General features: G+C 49.0%; 1 protein-coding gene across 1 annotated transcript in view; it reads left to right on the top strand.

The window, feature by feature from the left end:
• Positions 1 to 22,047, top strand: part of LOC140198395 (contactin-associated protein-like 5) — a 1,369,276-nt gene that overhangs the window by 531,702 nt on the left and 815,527 nt on the right. The window contains exon 8 of the mRNA XM_072259488.1: positions 21,521 to 21,664. Coding sequence (XP_072115589.1) covers positions 21,521 to 21,664 — 144 coding nt within the window. The remainder of the gene's footprint in view (positions 1 to 21,520; positions 21,665 to 22,047) is intronic.

The following is a 22,047-nucleotide window of genomic DNA, read 5'->3' on the forward strand; positions in this document are numbered from 1 at the left end:
GAAAAGGCATTTTGCAGGATGGGTAGTGTTGGTATTTTTCCAGTCCACTTCTTTGTCCTGGAAAAATGGTTATAAGATCGTAACCTAACCTCCCTCTGATGCTCCTCCCCCTTTTTATTTCTTCCGTGGCCTCTGTACTCTCCTATCAGATTCCCCCTTCTGCAACCCAATATCCCTTTCACCAATCAACCTCCCAAATATACCCATCCCCCCCCCCGCCACCTCCTGGTTTCACCCGTCACTTTGTGTTTCTTCCTCCCCTCCCCCTACCTCCTTACTCTGACTCCTCATTTTTTATCCAGTCCTGTTGAGGCTCTTGGCCCGAAAAGTCGACCTTACTCTTTTCCATAGACGCTGCTTGGCCTGCTGAGTTCCTCTAGCATGTGGTGTGTGTTGCTTCGATTTCCAGCATCTGCAGATTTTCTCTTGTTTGTGGCAGAAGCACTCAATACATGCACACTATGCAACCAATAAGATACAAGGTGATCCATCTCATTCAGATTTAGTGTCTCCCTTTGTTCTCGGTCACACACTCAGGAGTCTCTCCTCAGATACCCTCATCACTTTATCACTTTATCAAATAAGGTTATTGTAATTGGTTCTGATACATATGACATGCTTACACTTCCAGCAATCCAAACATCAGTGAAGATTGTTGCATTTACAAAAGTTCTGCAGAAAATGTAGGATTATTCTGCATTATAGCTAATCAAAATTGTTAGCATGGCACAGAGCATTTGAAACAGTGAGCAAATATGTTGAATTTATCAAGGCATTGTTCCTTTGAATTCTTAATGCATGCACAATACGTGTTTGTGGATTGAATGAAGAGCAGATTGAAACAAAATCCTGAAGTTTGTTGACTCTGTTGTTTGAGCTTGTACAGTTAAAAATGCCAGTGAAATTCATTTGGGACCAGGCAGAAGCAGAATGAAAGTTTATTGTTGGCATGCAACAAATGCTCAGATCCTAAATAAACTTCTTACCTGTGGGTGCAAGCAACACAAAACCTTGTTGTCAATACAATTGTAGATATTCACCTCCAACACAGCAGAATGCTACTCATGTTGCAAGAAAGGACAGATAATGCTGCCACGTCAATCCAAGTTCCCTACAGCTAACTTGGACAAAGTGACCTTCAAAGAGAGGAAGTCTCACCACCAGGAAAATCTGAAGAGAAAATCTCTGAAAGCTTGAAACGCAACCAGACAGAACAGACCAGATCTCCATGCTGTAAGTGAAATTCATGAGAACCACAAGATGTTGAGGTCAACCACAAGCACATATATGCACCGTGACAAAGCATGAAGTACCTCTAAGTACATATATGTCACCATATACTGTACATCCCTGAGATTCATTTGCTTGTGGACATACTCAATAATAACCATAATAGAATCATTGAAAAATCACACCAACTTGGGCATTGCGAAAGACAACAAACTGTGCAAATACAGAAAGAAAGAAATAATGAACACAAGAAAATCTGCAGATGCTGTAAATCCAAGGCAACGCACACAAAATGCTGGAGGAACTCTATAGGCCAAGCAGCATCTATGGAAAGGAATAAATAAGTTTTGTGGCAAGACCCTTCATCAGAACTGGAAAGCAGATGAGAAGCCAGTATAAGATGGAAGGGGAGGGGAACAAAAAGGTGGAGGTGGTAGATAAAAGGTGAAACCTGGAGGGGTAGAGTAAAGAGCTGGGAAGTTGATTGGTGAGAGAGATAAAGGGTGAGAGGAGGAGGGAAAAGGGTAGAAAACCATGGAAGAAAGGGAAGGGAGAGGAGCACCAGAGGAGAGTAATAGGCAGGTAAGGAAAAAGGTGAGAGAGGGAAATGGGGATGGGGAATGGTGAAGTGGGGGAGTGGGAAATTACGTGGAGTTCGTGAAATCGGTGTTCAACCCATCAGGCTGGAGGCTACCTTGATGGAATATAAGGTGTTGGTCCTCCAGCCTGTGTGTGGCATTGGGACTACATTGGGTATCACCAATATACAGGAGGCCACACTGGGAGCACCAAATACAGTATATGACCCCAACAGACTCACAGGTGAAATGTTGCCTCACCTGGATGGACTATTTGGGGCCCTGAATGGTAGTGAGGGGGGAGGTGTAGGGGCAGGTCTAGCACTTGTTTTGCTTGCAAGGGTAAGTACCAGGAGGGAGATCAGTGAGGAGGGACGAATGGTTAAGGGAGTTGCATAGGGAACAACTTGTGTGGAATGCGGGAAGCGGAGGGGAGAGAAAGATATGCTTGGTGGTGGGATCCCATTGGAGATGGCAGAAGATACGGAGAATTATGTGGTGGATGTGGAGGCTAATGGGGTAGTAGGTGAGTGGAAGAGCAACCCTATTCTGGGTATTGCGGCAGGACAATGGGGTGAGGGCAGATGTACATGAAATGGGAGAGATGTTAGTGAGGGCAGCATTGATGTGGAAGATTGAAAACCCCTTTGTTTGAAGAAGAAAAGCCCCTTTGTTTGAAGAGGGTAATCTCCTTCAGTCTGGAATGAAAGCCTCATTGTGAGAGCAGATGTGGTAGAGCTGGAGGAACTGAGCGAAGGGGGTGGGATTTTTATAAGTGTTGGGGTGGGACGAGGTATAGTCCAGATAGCTGTGAGATTCAGTGGGTTTCTCAAAGATATTGGTGTCTCTAGAGATAGAGACAGAGAGATCAAGAAAGGGGATGGAGATGTGAGAAATAGACTAGGTAAATGTAAGGGCAGGGTGGAAGTTGAAGAAAAGTTGATGAAGTCGACAAGCTCAGCACGGGTGCAGGAAGCAGCACCAATGCAGTCATCAACACAGAGAAGGAAGAGTGTAGGTTTGGAACGTGGACTGTTCCACGTAGCCGACAAAACGTCAGGCATAGCTGGGACCCATAGAAGTGTCCATGGTTACATCTTTCATTTGTAGAATGTGGGAGGAGTGGAAGGAGAAATTATTGAGAATGAGGACCAGTTCCGCCTGATGGAGGAGAGTGATGGTGGAGGGGATCTAGTTGGGGCTGTTGTCAACAAAGAAGTAAAGAGCTGTAAGGCCCTCCTGGTGGACTATTGGAGGTGTATAGGGTCTGGTGGAGGTTGGTGGCAGTGGCTGGGAGATTGTCGGGTCAGTGATAGTTCAGGTGACAATGGCCTGTTGCTCCTTAGTGGGGTCCTGTTCAAGGGGCAAGTAAAAGGAGGCATTTAAGAGTTGTCACTGGGCCTCATCAAGTTAGAAGTCAGTACATCAGACTGCTACAGCACCCCCCTTATCTGTGGATTTAATGGTGAGGTTAGGTTCACTGCCGAGGTGGGAGAAGGGGGTCATCTGAGAATCCTTGCCATAGAAATAGACATGAAGATGGAGGTGGCAGAACTGCTCAGGGTCATGGCAGGCATGGAACTCACTGAGGTGTGGGTGCAGAGGGACAAAGGTGAGCCTTTTACTGAGGACTCAGAGAAGGGAAGGTTGGAGGGAACTGTGAAAACCTGGCTCAGATGACAGATGGGATCGGAGCGGGGGAAGGGGGCTGGTAGTGTCTGTAAAGAGGGGAGGGTGGGGGTGTTCAGGGAAGGTGGGGTGTGAGGAAGATGGAGTCTCTGAGGACCCAAGAGTTGATGTGGGACCTGAGAGGCTCAGGATTGCAGACTGGTGGTAGGGGAAGGGGAGACTGGGAATCATGAAGCAGGCACAAGAGATTGAAGAGATATTTTTTCTCATTGTTTGTATTCCTTTTAAAATTCAAGTTCAAGTTTAATTGTCATTCAACCATATGTACGAATACAGCCAAACAAAACAGCAATCCTTTGGGGCCAAGGTGCAGAACAGTAAGACACAGCATGTAGTATATATAGCCACATTAGATTAGATTAGATTATGAGGACACTCAGTCCTCATTTATTGTCATTTAAAAATGCATGCATGCATTAAGAACTGATACAATATTCCTCCAGAGTGATATCACAGAAAAACAGGACAAACCAAAGACTAACACTGACAGAACCACATAATTATAACATATAGTTATAGCAGTGCAAAGCAATACCATAATTTGATAAAGAGCAGACCATGGGCACAGTAAAAAAAAAAGTCTCAAAGTCCCGATCGACTCCCAATAGTCCCCAATAGCAGGCAGCAAAAGGGAGCAGCTCCCTGCCATAAACCTCCAGGCACCAACAACTGCCGATTAATTGGAAGCACCCGACCACAGCTGATACCGAGTCTGTCCGTCTGAAAACTTCGAGCCTCTGACCAGCCCCTCCGATACAGCCTCCCGAGCGCCATCCTCTGCCAAGCGCCTTCGACCTCACCTTGGCCACCAAAACAAGCAAAGCCGAGGATTCAGGGCCTTCTCCTCTGGAGATTCCAGACCGCACAGTAGCAGCGGCAGCAAAGTGGGCACTTCAGAAGTTTCTCCAGATGTTCCTCTGTACTCTCATGTCTGTCTCTATCAAATCAGAATTGTGCACGGTACCCTACTTGACACATAACAGATATCATTCACCGGAGTGGCCGCGCGCGCTGCGTTGCGCTGTGTCGCGCCGCCATCTTCTCCCCCTCCCGATTGTCACATATAGTTACAATATTAGAAAAACATACGGTCGCAGAAAAAATGTATAGCACAAGACCCCAAGAGGCATAGGGTGTTGTCTGGGAGCCACATTTCTGCAAGAACAAGAACTCAGCAATTCCTCATCTCACACAAGTGCAGCCACAGAAAAACACAATTCAGCTTGTCGTCCACTGAGCAAACACTGGAGGTCAGCTCTGATGGGAGGGGCCAGTCCCCAACCCAGCTCAGATTCACTGTCTCCCACACTGCTTCAAAACTCAAAATCAATTGGGAAGGCAGTGACTAACAATGATTGTGACGTTTCTCACGTGGGTATTAAAAGCATAAATTTTGTCTTGCTGCTGGTCAGCTTCACAAGTTCCCCAATGACCTCCGGGGAGATCTTATCCACTGCCACCAACCTTGTAGTTCCCTTACCATGCACCTCCCATTTCTACTTTCTACCCTAGATCCATAAACCGCCTGTCCAGCTAGACCCATTGTTTCTGCTTGTTCCTGCCTCACGAAACTTGTATCTGCGTACTACAACTGTATTTTGTCCCCTCTGGTTCTGTCCCTTTGCACCTACATCCATGACACTTCACATGCTCTTGATCTTTTTAATGACTTCAAGTTTCCTGGGTCTAATCATCTCATTTTCACCATGGATGTCCAGTCCCTATACACTTCCATCCCTCATTAGAAACAATGAGTTTTCTAAAAAGCAAAAAAAACCGCAGGTGCTGAAACCTGGAACAACAAATAAGACTAAGACCCCTCCTGCCATATATTCACTTCTGGTAGTGTAACAGTTAGCACAAACCTGTTACAGGTCAAAATTCAATCCCAGTGTCCTCAGTAAGGAGTCTGTACATAAACCTCGTGGATTGCGTGTTTTTTCTCCAAGTGCTGCAGTTTCCTCCCGCAGTCCAAAGACGTACCGATTGGTGGGTTAATTGGTCATTGTAAATAGTTCTGTGATTAGGCTAGGGTTAAATCAGGGTTGCTGGGCAGAAGGGCCTGTTCCAAACTGTATCTCTAAATAATTAAAATAAATATCCTTGCAAGCAGGACAAGTGCTCTACCTGCTTGTGTACCATCTCCCTTACCATCTCCCTATACCTGCTTGTGTACCATCTCCCTTACCATCTCCCTATACCTGCTTGTGTACCATCTCCCTTACCTCAATCAGAGTCACAAAGAGTCTTTCCAGCTAAGACAATCCTTCAGCTGCGAGTCTTTTAGGGTCACTTATGGTATCATGCACCTACAGTGCAGCCTCCTCTTTATCAGTGAGATCTAGTGCCAATTGAGGAACTGCTTTGTCAAGCACTTCTGCTCTGCCTGCCACAAAAGGCAGGAATTCCTGGAGGCTCTCCATTTCAATTTGATTTCCCATTCCCATGGCCTCCTCTTCTCCAATGATGAGGACAACCTCAAGGTGGAGGAGAAATACCATCTGGGTAGCCTGTAACCTGTTGGCATGAACATCAATTTTTCTAACTTCCAGTTATTCCCCAATCCCTTTCCATTCCTCATTCTAATTACACCCTCACCTGCCCATCATCGTGCTCTGAATCTGCTCCGCCTTCCCCTTTATCTAAGGTCTACTGCTCTCTCCGATGAGGTTCTTTCTTCTTCAGCTCTTTACCTCTACAAACTATCACTTTCCAGCAGCTTATTCCGTCCTTCTCCCCCATCCAGACAACTTCCCTGTCCCCAGTCCTACCTATCTCCTGCCCGTCCTCATCCCCAGTATTACCTACCTCCTGACTGTCCTCGTCACCAGTCTTACCTACCTCCTGACCATCCCCCTCCCCAGTATTAACTATATCCTGACCTTCCCCTCCCCAGTCTTACCTATCTCCTGATCATCCCCTCCCCAGTGTTACCTATCTGCTGACCTTCCCCCTCTCCAGTGGTACCTACCTCCTGACCTTCCCCCTCTCCAGTGATACCTACCTCCTGACTTCCCCCTCCCCAATCTAAACTATCTCCTGACCTTCCCCTCCCCAGTCTTACCTATCTCCTGATCTTCCCCTCCCCAGTGTTAGCTACCTCCTGACCTTCCCCTCACCAGTGTTACCGATTTCTTGACTGTCCCCTTCCCAGTCTTAACTATCTCCTGACCTTCCCCTCCCTAGTCTTACTTATCTCCAAACCTTCACATTCTCCAGTCTTACCTATCTCTTGACCGTCCCCGTCCCCAGGCTTACATATCTCCTAACCTTCCCCTCGCCAGTATTAAATATCTCCTGACCTTACCTCCCCAGTCTAACCCATCTCCTGACCATCCTCGTCCCCAGTCTTACCTATCTCCTGATCTTCCCCTCCCCAGCCTTACCTATCTCCTGACCATCCTCGTCTCCAGTCTTACCTATCTCCTGACCTTCCTCTCCGCAGTGTTGCCTATCTCTTGTCCGTTCTCATCCCCAGTCTTACCTACCTCCTCACCGTCCCCGTCCCCAGTCCTACCTACTTACTGAACATGTCCGTCCCCAGTCTTTTCTATATCCTGACCTTCCCCCCCTAGTCTTACCTATCTCCTGACCTTCCCTCTCTCCAATGGTACCTACCTCCTGACATTCCCCTCTCTAGTAGTACCTACCTCCTGACCTTGCACCTCTACAGTGATACATTTCTCCTGACCATCCCCTCCCCAATATTAACTATCTCCTGACCGTCCTCCTCCCCAGTGTTACCCATCTCCTGACCTTCCCCACCGCAGTCTTACCTATCTCCTGATCTTCCCTGTCTCCAGTCTTACATACATCCCGACCTTCCTCGTCTCCGGTGTTACCTATCTCCTGTCCTTCCCCTCCCCAGTCTAACCTCTCCAATGACCTTCCCCTCCCCTGCCTAGCGTATCTCCTGACCATCCTCGTCTCCAGCCTTAACTATCTCCGGACCATCATGAACCCTGTCTTACCTATCTCCTGACCTTCCTCTCCGTAGTCTTACCTATCTCCTGACTGTCCTCATCCACAGTGTTGCCAATCTCCTGACTTCCCCCTCTCCTGTCTTACCCATCTCCTGACCTTCCCCTCCCCAGTCTTACCTATCTCCTGACCTTCCGTCCTCAGTGTTACCTATTTCCTGACCATCCCCGTGCCCTGTGTTACCTATCTCCTGACCTTTGTCTCCCCAGTGTTACCTGTCTCCTGACCTTCCTGTCCCCGGTCTTACCTATCTCCTGACCGTCCTCATTCCCAGTGTTGCCTATCTCCTAACCTTCCCCTCTCCTGTCTTACCCATCTCCTGACCTTCCCCGCCCTAGTTTTACCTATATCCTGGCCTTCCCCTCCCCAGACTTACCTATCTCCTGAACTTCCTCTCCGCAGTGTTGCCGAACTCCTGAACTTCCCCTGCCCAGTCTTACCTATCTCCTGACCTACCCCTCCCCAGTGTTACCTATTTCCTGACTGTCCCCGTTCCCAATGTTACCAATCTCCTGACCGTTGACTCCCCAGTGTTAACTATATAATCTGACATTGCCCGTCCCGTGTTACTTATCTCTTGACCATTCTCATCCCCAGTCTTACCTACCTCCTGCCCGTCCCTGTCCCCAGTCCTACCTACTTACTGACCATGTCCGTCCCCAGTCTTATCTATATCCTGACCTTCCCCTCCCCAGTCTTACCTATCTCCTGACCTTCCCCTCCCCAGTGTTACCTATCCCCTGACCTTCCCCTCCCCAGTCTAGCGTATCTCCTGACCATCCTCGTCCCCAGTCTTACCTATCTCCTGACTGTCCTCATCCCCAGTGTTGCCTATCTCCTGACCTTCCCCTCTCCTGTCTTACCCATCTCCTAACCTTCCCCGCCCCAGTCTTACTTATATCCTGGTCTTCCCCTCCCCAGACTTACCTATCTCCAGACCGTCCTCGTCCCCAGTCTTACCTATCTCCTGATCTTCCCCTCCCCAGCCTTACCTATCTCCTGACCTTCCCCTCTCCAGTGTTACCTATATCCTGACCACCCCCGTACCCAGTGTTACCTATCTCCTGACCTTCCTCTCCGCTGTGTTGCCTATCTCCTGATCTTCCCCTCCCCAGTGTTAACTATCTCCTGTCCTTCCCCTCCCCAATCTAACCTATCTCCTGACCATCCTCGTCACCAGTCTTACCCATCACCTGACCTTACCCTCCCCGTGTTACCTATTCCCTGACCGTCTCCATTCCCACTGTCACCTATCTCATGACCTTCCTCTCCGCAGTGTGGCCTATCTCCTGACCTTCCCCTCCCCAGTCTTACCTATCCCCTGACCTTCCCCTCCCCAGTATAGCGTATCTCTGACCATCCTTGTCTCCAGTCTTAACTATCTCCGGACCATCATGTCCCCTGTCTTACCTATCTCCTGACCTTCCTCTCCCCAGTCTTACCTATCTCCTGACCGTCCTCATCCCCAGTGTTGCCTATCTCCTGACCTTCCCCTCTGCTGTCTTACCCATCTCCTAACCTTCCCCGCCCCAGTCTTACCTATATCCTGGCCTTCCCCTCCCCAGACTTACCTATCTCCTGACCGTCCTCGTTCCCAGTCTTACCTATCTCCTGACCTTCCCCTCCCCAGCGTTACCTATCTCCTGACCTTACCCTCCCCGGTGTTAACTACCTCCTGACCTTCCCCTCCCGAGTCTTACCTATCTCCTGACATTCCTCTCTGCAATGTTGCCTATCTCCTGACCTTCCCCTCCCCAGTCTTACCTATCTCCTGACCGTCCCCGTTCCCAATGTTACCTATCTCCTGACCTTTGACTCACCTGTGTTAACTATATACTGACCTTCCCCGTCCCCATTGTTACCTATCTCTTGACTGTTCTCATCCCCACTTACCTACCTCCTCACCGTCCCCGTCCCCAGTCCTACCTACTTACTGACCATGTCCATCTCCAGTCTTATCTATATCCTGACCTTCCCCTCCCCAGTCTTACCTATATCCTGACCATCCCCCTCTCCACTGGTACCTACCTCCCGACATTCCCCTCTCTAGTGGTACCTACCTCCTGACCTTACACCTCTTCAGTGATACATACCCCCTGACCATCCCCTCCTCAATGTTAACTATCCCCTGACCGTCCTCCTCCCCAGTGTTACCCATCTGCTGACATTCCCCTCCCCAGTCTTACCTATCCCCTGACCTACCCCTCCCCAGTCTAGTATATCTCTACCATCCTCGTCTCCAGTCTTAACCATCTCCGGACCATCATGTCCCCTGTCTTACCTATCTGTTGACCTTCCTCTCCCCAGTCTTACCTATCTCCTTACCTTTCCCTCCCCAGTGTTACCTGTCTCCTGACCTTCCTCTCCCCAGTCTTACCTATCTCCCGACCGTTCTCATCCCCAGTGTTGCCTATCGCCTGGCCTTCCCCTCCCCAGTCTTACTTACCTCCTCACCGTCACCATTCCCAGTCCTACCTACTTACTGACCATGTCCGTCCCCAGTCTTATCTTTATCCTCACATTCCCTCCCCAGTCTTACCTATCTCCTGTCCTTCCCCCTCTCAAGTGGTACCTACCTCCCAACATTCCCGTCTCTTGTGGTACCTACCTCCTGACATTGCCCCTCTCCAGTGATACATACCCCCTGACCATCCCCTCCCCAATGTTAACTATCTCCTGACCATCCTCCTCCCCTGTGTTATCCAGCTCCTGATCTTCCCCTCCGCAGTCTTACCTATCTCCTGACCTTCCCTGTCTCCAGTCTTACATACGTCCTGACCTTCCTCGTCTCCAGTGTTACCTGTCTCCTGACGGTCCACGTCCCCAGTGTTACCTATCTCCTGACATTCCCCTCCCCAGTCTAACCTATCTCCCGACCACCCTCATCGCCAGTCTTACCTATCTCCTGACGTTCCCCTCCCCGGTGTTACCTATTTCCTGACCGTCCCCGTTCCCACTGTTACCTATCCCATGACCTTTGACTCCCCAGTGTTACCCATATCCTGACCTTCCTCTCCGCCGTGTTGTCGTCTTACCCATCTCCTGACATTCCCCTCCCCAGTCTTATCTATCCCCTGACCGTCCCCTCCCCTGTATTGCGTATCTCCTGACCATCCTCGTCTCCAGCCTTAACTATCTCCGGACCATCATGTCCCCTGTCTTACCTATCTCCTGACCTTCCCCTCCCTAGCCTTACCTATCTCCTGACCTTTCCCTCCCCAGTGTTACCTGTCTCCTGACCTTCCTCTCCCCAGTCTTACCTATCTCCCGACTGTTCTCATCCCCAGTGTTGCCTATCGCCTGACCTTCCCCTCTCCTGTCTTACCCATCTCCTGGCCTTCCCCTCCCCAATCTTAACTATATCCTGGCCTTCCCCTCCCCAGACTTTCCTATCCCCTGACCTTCCTCTCCGCAGTGTTGCCTATCTCCTGACCTTCCCCTCCCCAGTCTTACCTATCGCCTGACCTTCCCCTCCCCACTGTTAACTATCTCCTGACTTTCCTCTCCCCAGTGTTACCTATCTCCTGACTGTCCCCGTTCCCAGTGTTACCTAACTCCTGACCTTTGACTCCCTAGTGTTATCTATATACAGACCTTCCCCGTCCCCAGTGTCACCTATCCCTTGACCGTTCTCATCCCTGTCTTACCTACCTCCTCACCGTCCCCGTTCGCAGTCCTACCTACTTACTGACCATGTCCGTCCCCAGTCTTACCTATCTCCTGACCTTCCCCCTCTCCAGTGGTACCTACCTCCTGACATTCCCCTCTCTAGTGGTACCTACCTCCTGACCTTGCCCTCCCCTGTCTTACCCATCTCCTAACCTACCCCGCCCCAGTCTTACCTATATCCTGGCCTTCCCCTTCCCAGTCTTACCTATCCCCTGACCTTCCCCTCCCCAGTGTTACCTATCTACTGACCTTCCCCTCCCCGGTGTTAACAATCTCCTGACCTTCCCCTCCCGAGTCTTACCTATCTCCTGACATTCCTCTCCGCAATGTTGTCTATCTCCTGATCTTCCCCTGCCCAGTCTTACCTATCTCCTGAACGTCCCCGTTCCCAATGTTACCTATCTCCTGACCTTTGACTCCCCAGTGCTAACTATATACTGACCTTCCCGATGCCCAGTGTTACCTATCTCTTGTCCATTCTCATCCCCAGTCTTACTTACCTCCTCACCGTCCCCGTCCCCAGTCCTACCTACTTACTGACCATGGCCGTCCCCAGTCTTATCTTTATCCTGACGTTCCCCTCCCCAGTCTTACCTATCTCCTGACCTTACCCCTCTCAAGTGGTACCTACCTCCCGACATTCCCCTCTCTAGTGGTACCTACCTCCTGACCTTGCCCCTCTCCAGTGATACATACCCCCTGACCATTCCCTCCCCAATGTTAACTATCTCCTGACCGTCCTCCTCCCCAGTGTTATGCAGCTCATGATCTTCCCCTCCGCAGTCTTACCTATCTCCTGACCTTCCCTGTCTCCAGTCTTACATACGCCCTGACCCTCCTCGTCTCCAGTGTTACCTATCTCCTGACATTCCCCTCCGCAGTCTAACCTATCTCCTGACCATCCTCGTCGCCAGTCTTATCTATCTACTGACGTTCCCCTCCCCGGCGTTACCTATTTCCTGACTGTGCCCATTCCCACTGTTACCTATCCCATGACCTTTGACTCCCCAGCGTTACCCATATCCTGACCTTCCTTTCCGCCGTGTTGCCTATCTCCTGACCTTCCCCTCCCCAGTCTTACCTATCTCCTGACCTTCCCCTCCCCAGTTTTACCTATCTCCTGACCTTCCCCTCCCCAGTCTTACCTATCTCCTGACCATCCTCGTCTCCAATCTTACCTATCTCCTGACCTTCCCGTCCCCAGTATTACCTATCTCCTGACCATCCCCATCACCATTGTTACCTATCTCCTGACAGTCCCTGTCCCCAGTGTTGCCTATCTTAAGACCTTCCTCTCCCCCGTGATCCCTCTCCCCTGACCTTTCCCTCCCCAGTGTTACCTATCTCCTCACCGTCCCCTCCTCAGTCTTACCTATCTCCTGACCGTCCTCGTCCCCAGTCTTACCTATCTCCTGACCTTCCCTGCCCCAGTCTTACCTGTCTCCTGATCTTCCCCTCCCCAGTCTTACCTATCTCCTGACCTTCCCCTCCCTAGTCTTACCTATCTCCTGACCTTTCCCTCCCCAGTGTTACCCGTCTCCTGACCTTCCTCTCCCCAGTCTTACCTATCTCCTGACTTTCCACTCCCCAGTGTAACCTATTTCTTGACCGTCCCCATTCCCAGTGTTACCTATCTCCTGACCTTTGACTCCCTCGTGTTATCTATATACAGACCTTCCCCGTCCCCAGTGTTACCTATCTCTTGACCGTTCTCATCCCTGTCTTACCTACCTCCTCACCGTCCCCGTTCCCAGTCCTACCTACTTACTGACCATGTCCGTCCCCAGTCATATCTATCTCCTGACCTTCCCTGTCTTCAGTCTTACATACGTCCTGACCTTCCTCGTCTCCAGTGTTACCTGTCTCCTGATGGTCCACGTCCCCAGTGTTACCTATCTCCTGACATTCCCCTCCCCAGTCTAACCTATCTCCTGACCATTCTCATCGCCAGTCTTACCTATCTCCTGACGTTCCCCTCCTCGGTGTTACCTATTTCCTGACCGTCCCCGTTCCCACTGTTACCTATCCCATGACCTTTGACTCCCCAGTGTTACCTATATCCTGACCTTCCCCTCCCCAGTATAACCTATCTCCTGACCGTCCCCGTCCCCAGTGTTGCCTATCTCCTGACCATCCCCTCCCCAGTCTTACCTATCTCCTGACCATCCTCGTCCCCAGTCTTACCTATCTCCTGACCTTCCCCTCCCAAGTCTTACCCATCTCTTGACCTTCCCCTCCCCAGCCTTGCGTGTCACCTGACCATCCTCGTCCCCAGTCTTAACTATCTCCTGACCATCATGTCCCCTGTCTTACCTATCTCCTGACCTTCCCCTCCCGAGTATTACGTATCTCCTGACCTTCCCCTCCCCAGTGTTACCTATTTCCTGACCTTTCTCTCTCCAGTGTTAACTATCTCCTGACCATCCCTGTCCCCAGTGTTGCCTATCTCCTGACCTTCCCCTACCCTGTTTTACCTAACTCCTGACAATCCTCGTCACCAGTATTACCTATCTCCTGACATTCCCCTCCCCAGTCTTACCTATCCCCTGACCTTCCGCTCCCCTGTATTGCGTATCTCCTGACCATCCTTGTCTCCAGCCTTAACTATCTCTGGACCATCATGTCCCCTGTCTTACCTATCTCCTGACCTTCCCCTCCCTAGTCTTACCTATCTCCTGACCTTTCCCTCCCTAGTGTTACATGTCTCCTGACGTTCCTCTCCCCAGTCTTACCGATCTCCTGACTGTTCTCATCCCCAGTGTTGCCTATCTCCTGACCTTCCCCTCTCCTGTCTTACCCATCTCCTGACCTTCCCCTCCCCAATCTTACGTATATTCTGACCTTCCCCTCCCCATTCTTACCTATCTCCTGACCTTCCCCCTCTCCAGTGGTACCTACCTCCCGACATTCCCCTCTTCAGTGATACATACTCCCTGATCATCCCCTCCCCAATGTTAACTATCTCCTGACCGTCCTCCTCCCCAGTGTTACCCATCTCCTGACCTTCCCCTCCGCAGTCTTACCTAACTCCTGACCTCCCCGTCTCCAGTCTTACATACGTCCTGACCTTCCTCGTCTCCAGTGTTACCTATCTCCTGACAGTCCTCGTCCCCAGTGTTGCCTATCTCCTGACCATCCCCTCCCCAGTCTTACCTATCTCCTGACCATCCTCGTCCCCAGTCTTACCTATCTCCTGACCTTCCCCTCCCAAGTCTTACCCATCTCTTGACCTTCCCCTCCCCAGCCTTGCGTGTCACCTGACCATCCTCGTCCCCAGTCTTAACTATCTCCTGACCATCATGTCCCCGTCTTACCTATCTCCTGACCTTCCCCTCCCGAGTATTACGTATCTCCTGACCTTCCCCTCGCCAGTGTTACCTATTTCCTGACCTTTCTCTCTCCAGTGTTAACTATCTCCTGACCATCCCTGTCCCCAGTGTTGCCTATCTCCTGACCTTCCCCTACCCTGTTTTACCTAACTCCTGACAATCCTTGTCACCAGTGTTACCTATCTCCTGACAGTCCTCGTCCCCAGTGTTATTTATCTCCTGTCCTTCCCCTCCCCAGTCTAACCTATCTCCTGACCATCCTCGTCGCCAGTCTTACCTATCTCCTGACCTTCCCCTCCCCGGTGTTACCTGTTTCCTGACCGTCACCGTTCCTACTGTTACCTAACTCCTGACCTTTGACTCCCCAGAGTTACCTATATCCTGACCATCCTCGTCTCTGGTCTTATCTATCTGCGGACCATCATGTTCTCAGTGTTACCTATCTCCTGACCTTCCTCTCCGCAGTGTTCCCTATCTCCTGACCTTTCCCTCCCCAGTATTACCTCTCTCCAGACCTTCCCCTCTCCAGTGTTAACTATCTCCTGACCTTCCCCTCCCCAGTGTTACCTATTTCCTTACTGCCCCCGTCCCCAGTGTTACTTATGTCCTGACCGGCCCTGCCCCCTTGTTACCTAAATCCTGACCGTCTCCTCCCCAGTGTTACCTATCTCCTGACCTTCCCCTCTCAATTCTTTTCTATCTCTAGACCTACCCCTCCCCAGTCTTGCATATCACCTGACCATCCTGGTCCCCAGTCTTAACTATCTCCTGACCATCATATTCCGTCTTACCTATCTCCTGACCTTCCCCTCCTGAGTCTTACGTATCTTCTGACCTTCCCCTCCCTAGTGTTACCTATCTCCTGACCTTTCCCTCTCCAGTGTTAACTATCTCCTGACCATCCCTTTCCCCTGTATTACCTATCTCCTGACATTCCCCTCCCCAGTCTTACCTATCCCCTGACCTTCCCCTCCCCCATCTTGCGTATCTCCTGACCATCCTCGTCTCCAGTCTTAGCAATCTCCGGACCATCATGTTCCCTGTCTTACCTATCTCCTGACCTTCCCCTCCCTAGTCGTACCTATCTCCTGACCTTCCCCTCCCTAGTCGTACCTATCTCCTGACCTTCCCCTCCCCAGTCTTACCTATCTCCTGACCGTCCTCATCCCCAGTGTTGCCTTTCCCCTGACCTTCCCCTCCCCAGTCTTACCTATATCCTGGCCTTCCACTCCCCAGACATTCCTATCTCCTGAACTTCCTCTCCGCAGTGTTGCCTATCTCCTGATCTTCCCCTCCCCAGTGTTAACTATCTCCTGACCTTCCACTCCCCAGTTTTACCTATTTCCTGACCATCCCAGTCCCCAGTGTTACTTATCTCCTGTCCGTCCTCATCCCCAGTCTTACCTACCTCCTCACCGTCCCCGTCCCCAGTCCTACCTACTTACTGATAATGTCCGTCCGTAGTCCTATCTATATCCTGACCTTCCCCTCTCCAGTCTTACCTATCTCCTGACCTTCCTCTTCTCCAGTGGTACCTACCTCCCGACATTCCCCTCTCTAGTGGTACCTACCTCCTGACCTTGCACCTCTTCAGTGATACATACCCCCGACCATCCCCTCCCCAAAGTTACTTATCTCCTGACCGTCCTCCTCCCCAGTGTTACCCACCTCCTGACCGTCCCCTCCGCAGTCTTACCTATCTCGTGACCTTCCCTGTCTCCAGTCTTACATACGTCCTGACCTTCCTCGTCTCCAGCGTTAGCTATCTCCTGACCGTCCTCGTCCCCAGTGTTACCTATCTCCTGTTCTTCCTCTCCCCAGTCTAACCTATCTCCTGACCATCCTCATCGCCAGTCTTACCTATCTCCTGACCTTCCCCTCCCCAGTGTTACCTATATCCTGACCATCCTCGTCTCCAGTCTTAACTATCTCTGGACCATCATGTCCCCAGTGTTACCTATCTCCTGACCTTCCTCTCCGCTGTGTTCCCTATCTCCTGACCTGCCCCTCCCCAGTGTTAACTATCTCCTGACCTTCCCCTCTCCAGTGTTACCTATTTACTTACTGCCCCCCTGTCCCCAGTGTTACCTATGTCCTGACCGTCTCCTCCCCAGTGTTGCCTATCCCCTGACCTTCCCCTCCTAATTCTTAACTATCTCTAGACCTTCCCCTCCCCAGTCTTGCGTATCACCTGACCATCCTCATACCAAGTCTTAACTATCTCCTGACCATCACGTTCCCTGTCTTACCTATCTCCTGACCTTCCCCTCCCAAGTCTTACGTATCTCCTAACCTTCCCCTCCCCAGTATTACCTATCTCCTGACCTTTCCCTCTCCAGTTTTAACTATCTCCTGACCATCCCTGTCCCCAGTGTTGCCTATCTCCTGACCCTCCCCTACCCACTTTTACCTAACTCCTGACCATCCTCGTCCCCAGTATTACCCATCTCCTGACTTTCCCCTCCCCAGTCTTACCTATCCTGGCCTTCCCCTCCCCAGACTTTCCTATCTCCTGACCTTCCACTCCCCAGTGTTATCTATTTCCTGACCGTCCCCGTTCCCAATGTTACCTATCTCCTGACCTTTGACTTCCCAGTGTTAACTATATACTGACCTTCCCCGTCCCCAGTGTTACCTGTCTCTTGACCGCTAACAGTCTTACCTACCTCCTCACGGTCCCCGTCCCCTGTCCTACCTACTTACTGACCGTGTCCGTCCCCAGTCTTACCTATCTCCTGACCTTCCCCCTTTCCAGTGGTACCTACCTCCCGACATTCCCCTCTCTTGTGGTACCTACCTCCTGACCTTGCACCTCTTCAGTGATACATACCCCCTGACTATCCCCTCCCCAATGTTAACTATCTCCTGACCGTCCTCCTTCCCAGTGTTACCCATCTCCTGGCCTTTCCCTCCGCAGTCTTACCTATCTCCTGACCTTCCCCGTCTCCAGTCTTACATACGTCCTGACCTTCCCCGTCTCCAGTGTTACCTATATCCCGACCGTCCCCGGCCCCAGTGCTACCTATCTCCTGACCTTCCCTTCCCCAGTCTTATCTATCTCCTGACCTTTCCCTCTCCATGTTAACTATCTCCTGACCTTTCCCTCTCCAGTGTTAACTATCTCCTGACCATCCTCGTCCCCAGTCCTAACTTTCTCCTGACCATCATGTCCCCAGTCTTACCTATCTCCTGACCTTTCCCTCCCCAGTCTTACCTATCTCCTGACCGTCCCCTCCCCAATCTTACACATCTCCTGACCTTTCCCTCCCCAGTCTGACCTTTCTCCTGACCTTCTCCTCTCCAGTCTTACCCATCTCCTGACCTTCCCCTCCCCAATCTTACCTATCTCCTGACCTTTCTTTCTCCAGTGGTACCTGTCTCCCAATCGTCTCCATCAATCGTCTTACCTTTGTCCTGCCAACTTTTACGCTTTTACCCCTCAACCCTCTTGTTCTGGCTTCTGCTCCATTCTTTTGTAGTCTTGATGAAGGGTCTTGGTGTGTCATGACAACTATTCATTCTCCTTTATTGATGCTTCCTGACATGTTGAGTTCCTCTTGTACTGTGCTTGCTGTTCAAGATGCTGGAAGAACTCTGCGGGTCAATATTTTAAAACATAGAACATAGAAATCTACAGCACATTACACGCCATTCGGCCCACAATGTTGTGCCAACCATGTAACCCACTCTAGAGACTGCCTTGATTTTCCCTAGTGCATAGCCCTCTGTTTCTTGTAAGCTCCATGGACCTATCTAAGAGACTTTTAAAATATCCTATTGTATCCGTTTCCACCATCACCGCCAGCAGTGCATTCCATGCCCCCACCACTATCTGTGTGAAAAACTGATCCCTGAGATCCCCTCAGTACCTATTTCCAAGCACCTTAAAACTATGCCCTTTCGTGTTAGCCATTTCAGCCCTGGCAAAAAGCTTCCGGCTGTTCACACAATCAATACCTCTCATCATCTTATACACCTCTTTCAGGTCACTTTGCATCTTCTGTCGCTCCGAGGAGAAAAGGCCAAGTACACTCAATCTATTATCTTAAGCTACATCCTCCAATCCAAGCAATATCCTTGTAAATCTTCTCTGCACTCTCTCCATAGTATCCACGTCCTTCCAGTAGTGTGGTGACCAGAACTGAACACAATACTCCAAGTGGGGTCTGATCAAGGCCTTATATAACTGTAAAAATTACGTCACACGTCTTGAACTTTTGAGTCACATGCCCTATCCGGACTGTTCTTTTCCTTCAGCAGATACTGCATGCCCAGCTGAATTCTTACAGCATCTTGCTGATGCTGAGCAACTGAAATGGGTGGTGAGGGGTGTAGGGGAACTCTAGAGATACTCAGTATGTCAAACAGCTTTTGTGGAGATGGTGACATTTCAGGCTGATAAAACTTTCTTCATAACTGGAAAAAGTGTGAAAACCCATGTGTTTTAACCAGGGTAGAAGTATGAGGGTTGCTGATGATCAGTGAAAGGATATTCCTGGAAGAAAGGTAACAGTGAAGTCAAATGTAATCTGAAAAATAAAATGGTAAATGCTAGGATATCAGCATAAAAATGTTTATTTTTCAAACTCACCACTCTGAGGCTGTTCCCCCGGATCGTAGACTCTCCTACCAATGAAAACCTCCTCTCCATGTTCACTCTATTCGGTTTCAATGCTATCCCCATTTGTTCTTCTGAACTCCATTGAGAACAAAACCATCTAACGCACTTCATACATTTAATCCCTTTGTTCCTGGGATCATTCTTGTGAGCCTCCTCTGCACTTTCTGCAGATCAGAGTATCTTTCTTTAACTGCTCTCAGCAATGTGATTCAGATCTGGAATATGACTCTTGCATCATGAGCAGCTGAGACACAGAGCAGACATGATGAATTTTCTCTTGGTTTCAACGTAACATTTCACATGCAGGATTATCAATTTCTTCTGATTTTTGTAAATTTTGAATTAATATTAGATGAAGTAGAAGTCTGGGCCTTGAATAGTAGGCCAGCAGCAGGAAAAGGCTGAGCTATTTCTGGCAACTGTCCCAGGCCATGTCAGGCTAGACCAATGAGAGGATGCCCTGCGAGGAACAGCCTATTTTCCATCTGAGCAGTGGTTGAAAACAGATGAAAGGTTTGCTCATGCCAGAGTAGCTACAGACTAAGCTGGAGAAGCAGCTTCAAATCACAGTAGCTCCACAGTTTGATGCTTTCATTGGCTCTGGAGTCCAGCTGAATGCTAAGAAGATACCATGTGCTCGAGATACGGCATCTGGGTGAGCTGACCAACTGGGTGAAAGGCTCCAGCTTGGAAAATGGATAGTGAAATTAAAGAGAGATTTCGCTAGAGATACCCAGAAATAGCCCAGAGTCTAGATTGTTGTGAGGCTCAGCAGAGTGACCGTTGGCCCAGGGAACCAGCAAACCATCTGCCAAGGTCATTAAAGAGTGGAATTGCCTCATGCAGTCAGTAAGGTCCAGTGCGATCCAAACCTTGCTGGTCAGGTGGAGGCCTGTCTCTCCTATTTTAAATTATTTATTTAGATGTCCAACACAGTAGCAGGCCTTTTCGAACTAATGAGCCTGCGAAGCCCAGTTACACCTGTGTGACCAATTACCTTACTAACCATCCATCTTTAGATGTGGGGGGAAACTGGAGCACCTGGAGGAAAGCCACACTTTCATGGAGAGAACGTCCAAACTCCTAACAGGCAGTGGCATGAAATGAATGTGGCTCACTAGCACTGTAACAGCGTTACACTAACTGCTGTGCTACCATGTATACCCCTCCCCCTGGCTTCTTGCTGCATCCTTGTAGAACACAAGCAAAATGTCAAGACAGCCAGAAGATGGGTGCAGTATAAGATGGTTTATTCTGCAGAGCAGAGCTGTTTGTTCAAATTTGCGAAGGCCAACAATAGAACCAAAGGCTTCACTTCCTAAGTATAGAGACCACTGTGTTGGTTCACGGTCTCTTGACTGTGTCTGCATTGAATTGATAAAAGGCTAATAAACAGAAAATGCAGCTATGAATCATGTCTTGGACTCATTTAAAATACAACTCTAAATAGAGGCAAAATATCTTTTGGTTTTGCTCTTAGACAGAGGAAGAATATTTCTACATGCTACAAGTAACTGAGTCCTATTCTTAGAAGATGTATACGCAGTGTACTATCCAGTAATAATAACAATAATGTTTATAATTAGGAGAGACATAGATAGGGTGGATGGTAACGGTCTGCTGCTCAGGTAGAGTAGACCAAAAAGAGGAGGCATAGGTTTAGGATGAGAGGGGATAAATTTGAAAAAGACCTGAGGGCAAGTTTTGTTCTTTGAGAGTGGTTAATATATGGACTGAGCTGTCAGGGGATGTTGTTGAGGCAGGAACAATAGTATCATTTAAGAAGCACTTGGATAACAATCGAGGGGTGGGGCGGCTTGGGGGGATAAAGGCCAAACATAGGAAATTTGGACTAGCTGGGTGGGTACTGTGGTCAGCATTGGTTCATTGGGCTGAAGGGCCTGTATTCATTCTGTATTGCTCAATGACTCTAATGAAGTAATGGTTCTTGGACTGTTCTAGCAATAAAACCAACAGGCTAAGTTCAAAGTTTAGGATTTAAACACACACCTTTTAGTAGGCAGAAATGAATTATCCTGTAAGAACACTTATTTATAGGCTTTATAACAGCTCAATATAAAATTCTGAGGAACAATTGAGTTATCTGACTTAGAATTTTTTCTTGACCCTATGGTATCACGAATAATAACTGAATTAATAGTTTTTTAGCAATCAAAATAAAAAGATTAATAAAGGAAGTTTTTTAGCAATCAGAAGGAAATATCCCCATTATTCTAAATCTCTCAGCTGCTGCATTTCAATTGAAGATTGATGCTTTAATGATCGGGAATAAATTGCTATATGAAAGGCTTGGAATTGTTCAAACTAGTTCTAATTATTTTCTTTATTGTTTGGCATTGTATTTTATGAAGTAATGTCATAATAATCATTCTCTATTTATTTATCCTTGATTTCTTTCAAAGCTCAGTTTTGGAGGTATTCCAGCTCCAGGAAAGTCAGTGACTTACCAAAGGAAGAATTTTCATGGCTGTATTGAAAACCTCTATTACAACGGAGTGAATATTATTGATCTGGCCAAGAGACGCAAACCTCAGATACACATTCTGGTAAGGTTGTTTGAAACTGGGGAGTGAAAAGAATGTCTATATATTCACACCTGGATAAAACTGTCTGAAAGACTTGAGTACAATGCAGGGAGAAATTTGCTAGAATATATTATCATGGATGCTCACAATGTAGCATTCTATGTTTGGAGTCAAATGCCAACTAGAACATTGAACATAGAATATTTTAACACAATACAGGCCCTTGGACCCACAACGTTGCATGGACCTTTCAACCTACTCTACAATTAATCTACCCTCCGCCCCCCTACATAAACCACATTTTTCTATCATCCATGTGCCTATCTATGAGTCTCTTAAATGGCCCTAATCTATCTTCCTCTACCACCAGTCCTGACAAGACATTCCAGGCACCCATCACATCT

The sequence above is a fragment of the Mobula birostris genome, chromosome 5, assembly GCF_030028105.1.
Source record: "Mobula birostris isolate sMobBir1 chromosome 5, sMobBir1.hap1, whole genome shotgun sequence".
In the NCBI taxonomy this organism is placed as follows: Eukaryota; Metazoa; Chordata; class Chondrichthyes; order Myliobatiformes; family Myliobatidae; genus Mobula; species Mobula birostris.